The following is a 15,547-nucleotide window of genomic DNA, read 5'->3' on the forward strand; positions in this document are numbered from 1 at the left end:
CTTGCTGGGATCCTATGACCCCAGCTGACTTCCTGCCCTTTGGGCAGGGGGCTGGACTCGATGATCTCCGAAGGTCCCTTCCAGCCCTGATGTCTATGAAATCTATGAAACACACGTGTACATGTCCCCCCTGGGTATTTAGTGGCTTTATTGTACCAGAAGGGAGGACAGTATTTCTGTAGATAACTTCTTAATGGAGGCTGATTTCAGTGAAAGGAACAAAGGAGCAATTTATAAGTTGTGCCCAAGGGAGACAGTCTCCTGCTGGTTTTATCATACCTGTGTGAAAGGTTATATGTTTAATGAGTCTAGAGGCTTCTAAACCTTACTGCTGATAGTACAGCTTGTATATTCTATAAACTCAATACTTTTAGTTCAATGTTCTTACAAAGAGTAGCAATGAATTCAGTGGACCTTTGTGAATCTTACAGTTTTAACAGTTCTGTATTTTCTCCCATTGAGAAAAATTCCACAAGAAATGAAAAGACAAAAACACGCATTAATGTAGATAGCCAGGTTACAGAACTAAATCAGAAAACAAGTTAAGGAGTAATAACAATATCTCACTCATTCTGCACATATTGTATTGACTATTCCTCTGTTGCATTTTAAAGGTGCATATTAATATAAAGTTTCTATTGTTTATAACAGTATGTGTTGTGACCCAAATAATGCTACCTTATTCCAAGAGCCTTAATTTTTCCCATTTTCTGAAGTCTAAGAATTTCAATCCATAACAGTTACATAAGGCAAATAATGAACATCTTTAGGAAAAGGGCTCTTCATGATTTGAGACATCTGTGGTTTAGCTCGTGACATCTCCCATTTCCTCAGACATCCCACGTCTCTTGCTCATCTTGTCTCTTGATGCTAGTTTACATTCCCCTCCACTCCTGGCCTCCAGCCAGTTGAGTTTTTAAATGTGAATCCACGCACAAGACAAATTCTTCAGTGTATAGAGGGAGCAGCTGCTGAATAGGGCCTGACCTTGTTTATGCTTTCAAAAAGATTTTCTCCTGTTTGTTTAGTGTCTTGCTATTATCAGCCACCAAAGTTTTAGCTCCTTGTTACCAGTTTAACTCTCTGCCTGCCTTGCCCTGTGCAGAATACATCCTGCACATTCCAATTGTTTCATCATGACTTTTTTATAGGGGAAGCAGGGGGAAATATTACTTTTATTTACAGTAAATCTACTACTGCACTAGATTCATTAGGACAAAAAGTTGTATCAGTAAATATTATCAGAAATTATCAGAACTGCCCACCTTGCATAAATCGGTTCAAAGATTTATTATACAACAAAGAGAACAGTTGAAACTTTGGGCCTTTGGACAATAAAAATGGAGACAGGTACAGTCAGGATGCATGATATTTTACATCTTCTGCAAAGTTCTATGAAGGATACACTCAGGAGCATACCTAACCTTTTAAAAAGGTTGTTGGGACCCATCATTACCCAATGCAACAAATACCCAGTAGCCTACATTTTTTAGTTCTTCCAGCAAATTCAGCGTTGAAGAAATAAATAATCTAATAATTTTATCCATGAGTAGAGTATTACACTGGTTTGCATGTAATTTTAGTAAAAGGTCATTTCTACCCTATAATATACAAATGACTCCTCACCTTGGACTCTTGCCCCTCACATTGAAAGGACAAGCCTCAGCCTCTTGGATTAATGACTTGATCCAAAGCTCATCAGACTCAGTTAATAACTCTAAGTATTTGCTTAAGTGCTTAGCTGAATCAGGGCTTTATAGAAAAGGTATAAGTTTTACCTTAATATATACACATTCTAGTTCTATTTCCCCCCCTTATTCTGAGATGCATAGCCTTGGAAGCAGAAAGAGTAAAAATAGCTATCGATATAAAACTGTTACATTTCTGAAAAATGCATACAACCACTAGTATACAAAAACTTGGTATAAATGAAATATTGACCTACTTTGGTTAGGAAGAGACTTTTGCCCTACAAACATTTTAAAGAAAAATCAACACAAATGAGGTTTAGTTAAAAAAGCAAAAGTAATTCTTCAACATCTGCCTCTACAGCATTTTTTTAAAAAGAGTTTCTTTAAATGAAAAGTCTCAATCTAGTGAAAATGACAATTTCTATTAAAAATGCATCCAGGAGGAGAATTTTCAATCACTTCTAATAAAGAATGGCCACATGGGGCACCTACCTATATGTGTGCTGGACATCTGTTTTGACATGTACTAATTAGTACATTTTGGAGCAGACTTGATTAATTAACATGCTCCAGCAGCCTCTGTGCCACATCTATTCCGTGTCCCTGCACTTCAAAATGGCAGTGGGGGTGCTTGAACTAAAGCTAGAATTAGTTTTAGTTCAAGCCCTCCCTTCACCATTTTGAAGTGCGGGATGCTGAATGCACATGATGCTGTGGGCACTTTAATTAGAGTGGCTCTAATTAAACACACACACACTCCACCCCCGGAGCTCATGTGTAGATGCCCATGAAGGCTTACTAGGGCTTGTTTAAAATTAAATGGTTTTGACCCATACATGAAGTGATTCAAGCCAATGAAAACCTTTCTGCCACCACTCATTGTCCTGTGATCTATTAGATTATATGACTATCACTTGAACCTATTTCAGACACAGCTAAAATAACTCTCCTCACTTTGTAACTATGTGTCCCATCATGCAGGCCAAAAACTCAGCAGAATTCCAAAAAGACTAGAAGATTATAGGTATAATAAGAACATCCATAAGGTAGGGTAGGGTACAAAACTTGTAGAATGTCTTGCTCAGAGATATGAGCTTTCAAAGACTTCATTAGATGCATCTGAGCCTATGAAAGCTCAGTCCTCACCCTTGCCCCCCTCCCGCCCCTTTCTCAACTACTACTTAATTTATAGGAGCTGCCCTGCCTTCTGCCTAACTTCAGACTAGCATAGCTAACTACCTCTCAAAAAACATTCCTGGCTATGGGAACAAGGGCTGCTTGTAGACATTTAAAAAAAACCCAAATGACATTTTACTTCTAATTCTGCATGCCCCTGCACCAAGTCCAGCACATGCCCAGAAGAGACAGCCCAATAGTTAGACCCAGCTCGCCCAATGTCTGTATATATCAGGAGCTTTAGTGGGGCTTTTATCTAATAGCTGATTGAATCAGCTATTAGCTAGAAGTGCCCTAAAGCCCCACTGAAGCACTCAAGCTATACAGATGCTGTGGAGCTGGGCTAAACTAATGCACTGCTTCATTTTCCAGTAAAGTGCAGGGTTTTTTGTTTTGTTAGCATCTGCAAGTAGCCAAGGGTATTAAGGTTAACATCTGCAAGCAGCCAAGGGTATTAAACCTTTTAACGGGATAAAACGGATAGTGATATAATTATCCTGTATGTGTTCCTCAACGCAAAGATACCTTAGTTCTGCTCAAAAGAAATCAACATGCCACTGCAGCTGCTAATCCAGACTAACTAGTAGAGCTGCCAGAGGAGGTGTGCATAACAGCTATCACCCTGGGCTGGGTGCCTGAAGATGTGTGGGGGGCTGCTCAGACACAATGTAATAACTGTCAGAGCAGACTCAGTTTATCAAGTCTGCTGAGGCATGCTAATTAGAACACCTCCAGCAGTTTCCACATCTCATGCATCAGCATCCCCACACTTCAGAATGGTGGAAGGGGTACTTATCTAAAGCCTGTTCAATGAGTTTTAGCTAAAGCACCCCTGTTGCCATTTTGAACCATGGGTATATGCTGATTCACAAGATGCTTGGGTAGATCAGAACCAGATGAAGTTCAACATTGAGAAATGTAAAGTGCTCCACCTGGGGACAAACAATCCCCTGCATACCTACAGGCTTAGCAATGCCAACCTAACCAGCACTACAACTGAAAGGGACCTAGGGGTAATAACAGAGCACAGTATGAACATTAGCCGACAGTGTGACACTGTAGCCAGCAGGACTAACAATATCCTGGCATGCATCAATCAATGCATCTTCAGGAAAACCAAAGAAGTGATTCTCCCACTATACTTGGCATTGTTGAGACCGCAGCTGGAGTACTGCATCCAGTTCTGGGCTCCACACTTTAACAAGGACATGTTAAAGTTAAAGAGTCCAGAGAAGGGCAACCTGTATAATCAGAGACTTGCATGGCAAGCCATACAAGGAAAGGCTAGGGGATCTGGGACTCTTCAGCCTGAAAAAAAGAAGGCTGAGAGGAGACTTGGTAGCAGCTTACTGCTACACCAGAGGCATACATCAAGGGCTCAGTGAACAACTGTTTACCAAGGCACCCTTAGGGAAAACTAGGAATAATTGTCACAAACTCCTGGAAGACCATTTCAGGCTCAATGTTAGTAAAAACTACTTCGCAACTAGGGTGTCCAGACTGTGGAATACGCTCCCTCCAGAGATGGTGCAATCACCTATCATGGAAATCCTCAAGAGACTGGATGGTCACCTGGCTGGCGTCACCTGTCCCCAGTTGTTTTTCCTGCTTGGTGCAAAGGGCTGGACCCAATGATCTTCTGAAGTCCCTTCCAGCCTTATTTTGCCACATTTTCCCATATGAATAGTACAAAAGCATCCCCAAAGAAACAAGGGAACTCCTTCCAGGGAAAGATACAATTAAACAAAAATAAGGGCGGGAGAAATCAGGCACTTACCTATTATTATTATTATTATTACTGTTGTTATCAGAACTGTTCTAGCTGACTGGCAGCTGACAATCAGGCCTTGCGGGTCCGTCTTCATTATCAGGTGACAGAATCAGCATTTTGTTTAATGGAAGGTGTTTACTTGCAAGATGTACAGCAGTCCTGTTTTCCTGAACAGTGGTAAGGACAAGCTGGATGAAGAGCAGCCTAAGAAAATTTTGCTCTTCCATAATTTTGTGCTCCCCAGAGACTCAATGCCAAACACACCCCAGGGACCAAAATAAAACTCCATCTACTGACAGCACAACACACAACTCTGTTCCACCCGTGAGTCTGACACAAGAAATCCTTCATTGGCTCATGATCGGCTGCATAGCTTCAGGAGTAAGCCCACTTGTTTGAAGCCAGCTGTCCTCCTAGTGGGCCAGTAGTCCATTAATATTTATAATATACATCAAGTCTGTTCAACTGACAACTCACAGGCTGCATCCAGCTCCTAAGCAGTTAAGCTGTGGCCCCAGGCTCCTCTCCACCTGTTGCTCTTCTGCTGCTGCCACAAATCCCTTGGCTCCCTGTCCCTCCTCTAGTTTCAGCTTCCGATGGGGAAGAGTGGTGCAGCCCACAGGGCTGAAGCAACCTGCAGCTGGGGCACTCAAGGCACTTGGGGACCTACTATGGCACAGCAAAGGGGCACCCACTCACAGCAATATGGTGTGTGGTACCAGGCCATTCAAGATACTAGACAGCCCTGATGCACATAATAAGACAACATAACGGGGTGCTTCATATTTTTAAGGATTGCACACATCTTATTTGCCCAACTTATCAGACATGCCCACATGAAGTGGCCAGATTTTCAAAAATTGATCTATACCCAGCAGCTCTAACACACTGCTTAAATAAATAGGTAGGTTCTCAACCCACTTAGTTAAGATGCACAAGTATTAATAATTTCATTTTTCAAATGGGAAAAGGGGAATAAGATTTAAGTGATTAGCCCCAATCTCATAAAAGTGAGGCAATAGCGGAGCCGAGTTTAGATTTTAGGAGTCTCTGGTTAGTGGTCGCATGTTTACCTCCATATTTATGAAACCATTTGAAACCAAGGAATGTATCTTCCTGTACTGGGATGATTCAGTTACATATCCTGGGATTCATTATGTATAATAGACCTATAAAAGATTTTTAAAAATGGGTGTAGATGCTGTAATGAAATCATCTTCCACTCAGAATACCTCCCCCAAGTTTCGGGTAATTGTTTCAGGTTCAAATTTGCAATAGCCAGGAATACCATTTAATTGTACTGTTTATTTTTCATGTATACTTTAGGTGCACTTCTGGTCAAAAACTCTGGAAAAGCAAAACCCACATCAAAGAAAATTAAACTCTTATTTCCTTCTGCAGTAAAGGATGCATTCCTACAAATTACCAGCTTAGAGGTCATTGCAATTGTTTCCAGACACTAAGACAAGCCACAGCAAGGAGTTATGGGTGCCTATCACTTTTCTCTCTCTAGGGTGTGGTTTCAGCCCATTGGATTTACACAGTGGTCATATCACTGACATATCCACTAGACTTTGTTCTTCTGGAGACTTGGATGAGTATGTGGTGTGCAACAGGATGTGGGATTAATTTATATGGGGTTCTATGGGCACCCGACCCATGACTCACACTATATGCTACTTTGGACATGCTATAGGTAAATAGCAGGCCTCAAATCTGGCAAATAAATTTAGTAGGTACAATCCATAGAATCAAGTTCACAGTAACTTGCATCTGTGTAGTTCTATAATAGACTCAAGCAGAGGTGGAACAGCTAGATCTGCAAGAGCTGGGTCAACAGTGATGGTGATGGCTGCCACTCTTAGAATGTGGTCACTCACCCAGTCACCTGCCACTTATTACACTACTGAACTAAATATAGTATTTCATGTAATATCATATGCTTGCTTCCCTTTGACACAGATTCAAAACACAGCCTCCATTGACAATTCACTATTTGCATCAAAAAACATTTGCCTAGAACATTTTACCACCACATTTGTTAACTATCTTCACTTTGAACACAGGCACAGGCATTAGCTTATCTACTGATGTCCTACTCAAAAACTATTTAATTTGACTACTTGATCATGAGAAACTTAGAGTTGTTATGGAAACACTGAAGGAGGAAAAAAAAAATAAAGTTGAATTTCCTACCAAACTTGGTCTAAAATGAAAAGCATTCATATCTTACCTTCCATCAGCTTTTAACTCCATGAGCTTTTGGTCATTAACTACATGGCAAAAAACTAGCAATACAATTTAAAGATGACTGTGCAGTGCAAGCTTAGCAGCAACAAAAACAAAATTAGACTAGATTAAAAAGTATGTTCATTTCTCTCAGTTTCTTGTCTACGGAAATTACTTTAACTTGCAACAAATGAAAGTCATTATGCCCATCTGAAAGCCAAAACTAGTTCAATTTGGGGTCAATGCTCCAATCTGATCCAACTGCTTTGTACCTCTGACAGCTTAGCTTGTTGCAGAATTGTGTCTGTAATAATGAGGCACCATTGTTCTCTCACATGACTCCCAAAAGCTCTAAGGCATGGGACATTAACAGGAAAAGGCAACTGGTCAGAGCAGCACTGGTTTCTTTTTGCCAGATTAGCCCAAGAGACTTCTCTAATATACAGTACAGACCCTCCATTCCTGCTGCTCAGTCAGCCACCAAACTAGGGGACCTTGCAAGTGGCTGATAGTTGCTTTTCCTTACTCATCCAGCTTTACAAGTGGGGATCAGCTAGGCTAGAGAATCTACCCAGGGTGTTCAGTGGTCTGCCTATAAACACAAAGGGTGTGTCCACACATGCAAGCAGCTGCACTTACAGCAGCTCAAATAGAAGCAGTGCAAATTTGAGCTGGGGCTTTTTGCCTCAGTACACGTGCCCCGACATGCACTTTGGTGTGAGGTAAATTCTGCCACTTGGGGCAAAATAACCCTGCCTGGCTCCTCCCAGATCTGCAGCCAGGGGGAGCTAGAGCCCAGGCCTGTGCTGGTCCCAGCAGTATAAAAAGCTGCCCTGGCAACTGCTCAGGGCTACTGGCTCTCAGGAGCTTCTGGGGACCGGCCAATAGGTTTCTGAAGACACTACCCCTTGTGCCAGCTGGACTACTGAAGCAGTCCTGAGAGTTCCTTGCACCCTCTACCCACTGCAGCAGTCTGGCAGTCAGAGCTGCTGCCTAGCTGTGACCTGCTGCCACCTGTAACAGCATGTGGCCCCAAGGCTGTGCACCTGCCAGACCTGGGTGGAGACTGCACAGCCAGTAGAGGCACCTGCCCCTCTAGGCCAGCTGCCAGGGGGTTGTGGCTGCAAAGTTGCCTTTGTGCAGCACTACTGCCATGTGTGCCCTTGCCTGGCATTGTGGACAGCTATCACGCGGAAGATTTTCCCATGTAGTGGCCTGCTTTGAATTGACAAAGCATGAACTCCTGGCCCCAAGTGGCCAGAAGGTCAGTCACTTCCAGCTGGGTCCCAGGTGCCAGCCCTGAGCAGGGTCTTCTGCCTGGGTCCAGCCACTTGCCTCCCTAGCAGGAATTCTGGTGTTCCCTATTTAAAGCCTGCAAAATCTCTGTAAAAAAAAAATCCCAAATTCCCTCTTTAAAATACTGCAAAATCCATGTTTCTCCACAATTAAAACAAAAGACCACCACAGAGAGAGAGAGAGAGAGAGAGATCAGTTCGGCAATGTTTTATTGATACTTATAATTGTAAAGCAACTTGGAAGCTTACCAGTGCCTCCATCATCATCATAAAATAAATTATAATTATCTATACAGTCTGGCATTGACTTTGGGCTTCTCTTGAGTCATAAAACAATCAGAGCTACCCCTACTCGTTTCACTCACCAGGATGTGCAGCATTGAGCAGCAGTGATACGCCACTGCTCTGCCCCTGCCCTTGACCCTCACTCTCAACCCACAACTCACCCTCTTCCCCATTCCCCTCACTCTTGCCACACAGGGCCAGGAATGTAGGTGAGGGGTTTCTGGGGGTATCTTGGGTGTGTAGGGTTTGTGGGTGGATTGTGGGGGGGGGAGTGTGGGTGTGGAGGGAGCTATGAGGGGGTGCTGCTCAGGAGGTGTGGGTCCCCTGTCCCTTGCAGGGTGTAGCCCTCCTGCACACTGCATGGACTGCCACCCCACAGGGGTCACAGCGACTGGGACCTGGGCTCTGTGCCAGATAAATAGGGGGTGGGGGGAGCTGGAAGAGCAGGGGGGACTACTGAAGGTGTGGGAGACCAAGGAGGGCAGCTCAGGAGGGGTAGGCCTGCTGGCCACCCCCCTGGCTTGCCCCACAGCCAGGTGCAGCCCCTGCTTGCCTCCCTGCTCAGCTACAGCCCCTCCCCACCCCCTCCTGTGGCCAGCTGTAGCCTGTTTGCTTACACGGCAGCCAGCTTCAGTTCCCCGGCACACTCCCTGCTCAGCTGCAGCCCCCTTGTTCACTCCCCACCTGGCTCCAAACTCCCTTCCCCACAGCTTACCAGCAACAGCATCTATGCTCTTGGCTTCATGGCACAGCCCCCCTGCATGGCAGGGGCAGCATGGCTTGGTCCCAGCAGCCAGATATTCACACAGCCTCTGCCACAGCATGCTGCTGTGTCTCAGTGCAACATGGGACCCTGTGCTTTCGGGGAGCTCTAGGCTGTTATCTGGGGCTATGCACCCCTTGTGGGGACCACCAGCCACACTGGCCCAGGTTCTGCATGCATGAGTCCTGTGCATGCAGGACCTGGGCCGACATGGCCAGCAGTCCCCACGAGTGCCACGCAGCCCCAGATGACAGCCTGGAGCTGCCCGAAAGTGCACAGCTCCACACTGTGCCAGGCTGCAGCAGTGCACTGTGGCATACCTGGGAGTGGATTCCTGGCAGCTGGGGCTGAATTGTGCTGCCCTCCACCATGCTGTGCCATGAGGCCAAGAGTGAGGTTGCTATGGCTGGTAAGCTGTGGGGGGGTTGGGGTTGGAGCTGGGTGGGTGAACAAGGAAGCTGCAACCAGGTGGGGAGTGCATGGTGGGGGAGCTGCAGACAGGCAGGGAGCATGTGGGGGGGGCTGCAGCTGGGTGGGGGGTGAGCAAGCAGGCCACAGCTGGCCACGAGCCAAGCAGGGGGGCTGGAGCTGAGCAAGGAGGATGCAACCAAGCAGGGAGGTGAGCGGGGGGCTGCACCCAGCTGCAAGGCAAGTGGGGGAGGCTGGACCCATGTGAGGGGGTGGCTGGTGGACCCACCCCTCCTGAGCTGCCCTTCCTTGGTCCCATACACATTCAGTAGTCCCCCTTGCTCCTGCAGCTACCCCCACCCCCAACTTATCTGGCACAGAGCCCAGATCCCGGTTGCTGCAGGCAGGATGCTACAGCACTGGGGAAAGGGCCAACCATAGAGACACTCTGGCAGGCTACCAGAGCGTCTCTGTGGAAGACCAAGCCTCCAGTTGCCTCAAGGCATGGTCCGGGACTGTATCCTGCCTTGCTTTTTTCTGCTGCAGTTTCTTTTGACCCCTGGATATCCAGGGGTCTAATTTTGCATTTAGGGGAAACATTTTCTCATTCCTTCATGTGCATCTTGCAGCGTCTCAAAGGGCTTTGAGGTGCTGCAAGACCTATGTGCGTGCTCATGTGGATGCGCCCATAAAGTTTTGACTTGCATATTTCTAATGAATTTTGATGATGCAGAATAAAGACTGTATTGCGTATGAGCTATTTAGTGAATACTATACTTAAGAACAAAAGATTTGTAAAATTTTGGATTACATGTTTAAAAAAATAGGGCACAGGGAGAAGTTTGCTATGAAAATTATTATTCTAAAAGATTCTACTAGCTACTTTTTCACTAGATTGCTTAAGTTGCTTGATGACTTGGAAGAGATCATAATATTTAGGGTGGGGGAAAAAAAAGTTTGTGTACATGCAATAAGCCTTGGTTTAGACACTTTTACTAGTACAGACTAATCACTGTCCTAACTGCTTTTTATGAGGTGAACAAAACTGTAATAATGATTGCATAAGCTTTAATAACAGTTTACACTGGTACCTAGCAGCAGCAAGAAATGACATTTTGTCCTGTATCCAACAGTAACATCAGCCACTTAGCTGTCATGTTATTATTTTCTTTGTTGAACCTGCAGTCACAGTAATGGAGGAGAACTCCAATGCCAGTTTTGAAGAAGATTTTGAAGGGCAGGCTATGCATACAGGTAAGGAAACCATACTTTGGGCCAGTTTAGCTCAATATTTAAAATAGATACAGAGAGGCCACACCATACTCCTTGCTGGAGAGCAAATAAATAGATGCTCTAAATAGCTAACATTATCTCTGAATTACTGAAGCCCCTTTATATTTTACTTGTGCCCTACTAATAGTCTAGTCCAGAGCTGCCCTACTTGTAGCCTGCATACTGTATGCATAGGGTGACCACCTGGGACAATGTGAAATCTGGGGCACTGCCCACACACCTCTCAAGTCAGCAGCATTTCTGTAAGCAGAGGCAGGGGCAGGGTGGCCTCTTGCAGTTCTGATATTCAGGCAGCTCAGGGAGTCAATGGTCCATTAATAACCCATTGTTCTTTACTTCACAGTGTTAACAATCATCTCCCCTTTTTAATGGTCATTCCACTAAACAACATTCCACTAATCAAGCTAATCTATTTTCAGGCAATTTTGCTGCCTGCTAGGGCTTCCTATTTCACAGCTCATGCTGCTCCACCTCCCCACCCCACACCCAGGTCACTCATTTGTATATTCACCAACCGGCCTGGACTGGCCTCCAAAATCTAGGACTGTCCCAGCCAAACTGGGATGTATGGTCACCCTATGCCTGGGATTGGGAGCGAGTAATTAGCAGCCTGAGAGTCCCACACAACCACCACTTCCTCCACTGCTGCTGGGTGCTCCAGGTTCCACCTCTCCCCTCCAGCTTCTACTTCCAGTCCCTGCCCCTAAGACCTAGTCAGCATGGCCTGGTAAGCCTACATATCAGGGGTGGGAAGGAAGCCATAACTAGGGAGTCGCTCTGTGGTGTGTACCAAGGGTGTCCACATAGCCTTCATGGCCATGGAGGGCCCACATGGTGGGCAGCCTCTGGCTGCTTAGAAGTTGGGCAGCCTTAGTCTACTCCATTGCAGCAATGCATCTTCCTAGGAGTCCTTTCCAAATCCACACTCTTGACCTATTGCTAGAGGTTTTTAAAAAGGCACTAAAACAGAGGTATTAGATTCATTATTAGTGCCCTGAATTCTACACTATGGAGTACCCAGCAGGTCTGAAGATATTCATCATTTCAGGATACTTTTAAGCCTGTGGTGCTCAACCTTTTTGCCCCTCCAAAAAACAAATAAGTAAAAATTAAACATTTTTTAAAAGGATCCAGCACCTGGGGCAGGCACAGCAAGGCCCAGTCTGGCTATGCAGATGGGAACATGGGCAGCCCACCTCCAGTGCAGCTGCGCAGTGGCCCCATCCAAGAGGAGGAGGGCATAGCCCAGCCCCCATCTAGCTATACAGGGAAAAAGGAGTGTGGCCTAGCCCCAATGTGGCCATGCTAGAGAGGGGGCATGGTCTGGCTCCAACCCATTGTGCATGCCTTGGGAATTTGACAAGGGGCAGGGTGGTGGTATTAATTACCAACGCTCCCCTGCCACCAAATTTCCCCACTCATAGGAAGCCCCACAGGCTGGAGGTTGAGCACCCCGACTTTAAGGTTCTAGAATTAGGTGAGTTACCATATTTTCTCACATGCCATAACCAGATCCCTTGCCCCCTACGTTGCAAAAAGAGTGACACCCATCTTGTTCAGGGAAGGCAGAATGAAGAAAAAAAAGATTTTTTTTCAGAGTCATGAATGAGTCCTGATTGGAAGGACAGAGTACAATTTTTAGCATCACTGCTCAGCTCAACATTGCTGCTCAGATTAAAGCTATAGATTTAACACTCTAATAGCTGTCCTAAATTGGCAGCAACATCTGAGTGAGAAGGTTAAACCTGTAGTTTTGAAGCTGAAGGGTGCATTCTGTCCCTCCTCCATGGCTGGGAAAGAACCAGAGTCCCAGGCCATTATTACAGTACCTATATGCTTTCATCCCAGCACAGAAATCAGATTTCCTGCTTAAAACACAGACTTCAATTTCAGAGGACTGATTTTTTGTGGGGGAAAGGTGGATGTGGCATGTGAGTGAATATGGTGTTCAAGCTCCCACCTGGCCTCTTAGAAAATTCTTAGCCTTAATTTTTCCCACCTTGTTGAGTAACACGTACCTCTCTTTATAGCACTGGCTCTTTAAAACAGATATTTAGAGCTTTTACTTTCAAAGATTAGAAGGATAATCCTCATCAAATCACTATTACAGGAAGTTACAACATTTCCAACAATGGGACATTTTGCATCTCAGAGTGGCAGAACCGACATGCTTGACATGTTTTAAGTTTTTAAGAGATTTGAAATTCCAGTGACCTTCTGAAAATTTCAGATGTTTTCATCTATTTAGGTTTTTTCCCCAGATGGCTGAGATTTCACTTTTGAAAAGCTTCAGTGAAATTTTGAATGAGAACAATTTTCAAGAGTTTGTAAAAAAAAAAAGTTTTATTAGCCAATGCTAGAGAGTATGACTTGCTCTCAGTTAAAAAAGTCAGCACTTGTCCTGAATTATATTTCAAAGGTATAGATATAAGCTAAAAACCCCAGTGTGATGTACTCATTTCACAGTGCATGTAAAAATCTTTAAATGTGCTCTATATTTAAAAACATCATGCTTTTTAGAAATTAAAAATAAAATCAAATAAGATCCAATATCTTTCTTAGGGCCCAAAGGGGTGATCAATGACTGGAGAAAGTTTAAATTAGAAAGTGAAGACACAGACCCTACAGCTATGAGCAAGAAGGAAATTCTCAGACAATTGTCTTCACCGCATAGGTCTTCCAGTAAAGAAGATAAAGACACCAGAGACAGATTCAGCCGTAAGGTAAGAATGAGGAGAGGGGAGGGACAACCTGAACAAGTCAGCTGTTCTAAAAACAAGAAACCAAGTAAGCAGATGAGTCAAAAAATCCTGACTGTAATTTGCACCAATCTCGATTTTAACATTTTGCACAAAGTAATGTAATATCTCTTCTCCTTCTCTTCCCCAATTTATCAAGCTGGGCCAAAAATGACCTAAATGGTACTGTGAAAACTAGCTCAGGTTTTGGAAGTATATCAAATGTTAAAATGGCTATATGTGGTTCATATTACCATCAGTTATAGAAATGTAACCTATTGTAAATTTAATATGAAGTAATAACAAAGGAAAAGACTATGCTGCCCTTAAAGTGCATAGTATTTCTCTTCATGCAAGTAGTTCCACAGAGGAAAATGAGACTACATACAGAGTAAGGAAGTAACTATCTAGAATAAGGATAGAAGCATCTTACCCAAATGCATACCTTTATGAGCAATTAGCTTCTTTACAGGAAGCAGTTGTGCAGCTATCATACGCAGATACCTGACTTAAAGGTGAGAGTTTAATCAACCATTGACCAGTATTGAGGACTCAATCCCTAATGAGAGATTTTGCCAAGAATGTTGAAATGATTCTTATGGTATCTAGCTGCCTCAGATCACCTTCATTTCAATATGCCTCTGAGACCATGTGCATTACAGTGGTTATGGATTTCATCCAAGAAATAGAAAAAGATGGGGCAGAGTTTGGACCTAACTGATGTCACTGACAAAATTCCCAGTAATTTTAGTAAGGCCAGAATTTGACTGTATTCTTATTTTAAAGGTATGTTGACTGTCTTCACTACCATTCATCTGTCCACACAAGGGGGCAAAATAGGGATCCCATTCAAAAGTTTCATTCCTGTCTTTCCAAGATGGCAGTTGTCAGCTATTATTCTTCCACCTAAGTGTCTTCTTATGCAAAGATTTATGGTTAATACCTTGTCCCCTTTGTGGTTCAGTAGATAAAGGACCGCTCTGTAATTTGCTACTCTCTCAATGTTCACAGATGAGTATGCAAGAATATGAGCTAATGCAAGATGAGAAAGAAGATGAAAGCTGCCTACAAAAATATCGCAAACGGTGCATGCAGGATATGCATCAAAGGCTCAGCTTTGGGCCCAAATACGGTTACATGTGTGAACTGCAAAACGGAGAAGAATTCCTGGAAGTCATTGAGAAGGAACGAAAAACCACCACAATTATCGTTCACATTTATGAAGATGGCATCAAGGGCTGTGAGGCACTGAACAACAGCTTAAGTTGTCTTGCAACAGAATATGCATCAGTGAGGTTTTGTAGCATAAGGGCTTCTAATACGGGAGCTGGAGACCGCTTCTCAAGTGATGTGCTCCCAACACTGCTCGTCTACAAGGGTGGGGAGCTTTTGAGCAATTTTATTAGTGTGACTGAACACTTCAGTGAGGATTTTTTTGCTGTGGATGTGGAGTCCTTCTTAAATGAGTATGGGCTACTTCCTGAAAGGGAACTCCCAGCACTTGAAAATGGCAACATGGATGAAGAAGATATTGAATAATTAGGGCAGGGGTTGTCAACCAGGGGTACACCTACCCCCAGGGGTACTTAGAAAGGCTGTAGGGGGTACGTTCAGGTGGGCAGGGATGGAGTGTGCCACGGGGCATGGCCGTGGCATCTCCCCCGGTGTGTTCCCACAGCTTGCCTCTTACCTGTGGGAGGGACAGGGGGAGGGGGAGGAGCATGCCAGGTGCCACTGGCCCCACATGGCACACCGCAGCACCTCCCCACCACCTCAGCTTCCTCTCCTCCACCCCTTCCTGGACAGCAGCGAGGGTCTGAATGGCAGGGAGTAGGGGAGGGAGTGTACTTCTATGCCTGCTCCCAGGAGCAGGGCCGGGGGGGATGGTGAGGGTAGTA

General features: G+C 44.6%; 1 protein-coding gene across 1 annotated transcript in view; it reads left to right on the plus strand.

Moving 5' to 3' along the window:
• The window catches only part of PDC (phosducin), a 99,923-nt gene extending 84,705 nt beyond the window's left edge, over positions 1 to 15,218 (plus strand). The window contains exons 2-4 of the mRNA XM_019530997.1: positions 10,802 to 10,872; positions 13,474 to 13,634; positions 14,661 to 15,218. Of these exons, the coding sequence (XP_019386542.1) occupies positions 10,812 to 10,872; positions 13,474 to 13,634; positions 14,661 to 15,188 (750 nt within the window). The 5' untranslated portion in view covers positions 10,802 to 10,811 and the 3' untranslated portion in view covers positions 15,189 to 15,218. The remainder of the gene's footprint in view (positions 1 to 10,801; positions 10,873 to 13,473; positions 13,635 to 14,660) is intronic.
• The last annotated feature ends 329 nt before the right edge of the window (positions 15,219 to 15,547 follow it).

Source organism: Crocodylus porosus, unplaced genomic scaffold, assembly GCF_001723895.1.
Source record: "Crocodylus porosus isolate Cpor-Errol unplaced genomic scaffold, CroPor_comp1, whole genome shotgun sequence".
NCBI classification, from domain to species: Eukaryota; Metazoa; Chordata; order Crocodylia; family Crocodylidae; genus Crocodylus; species Crocodylus porosus.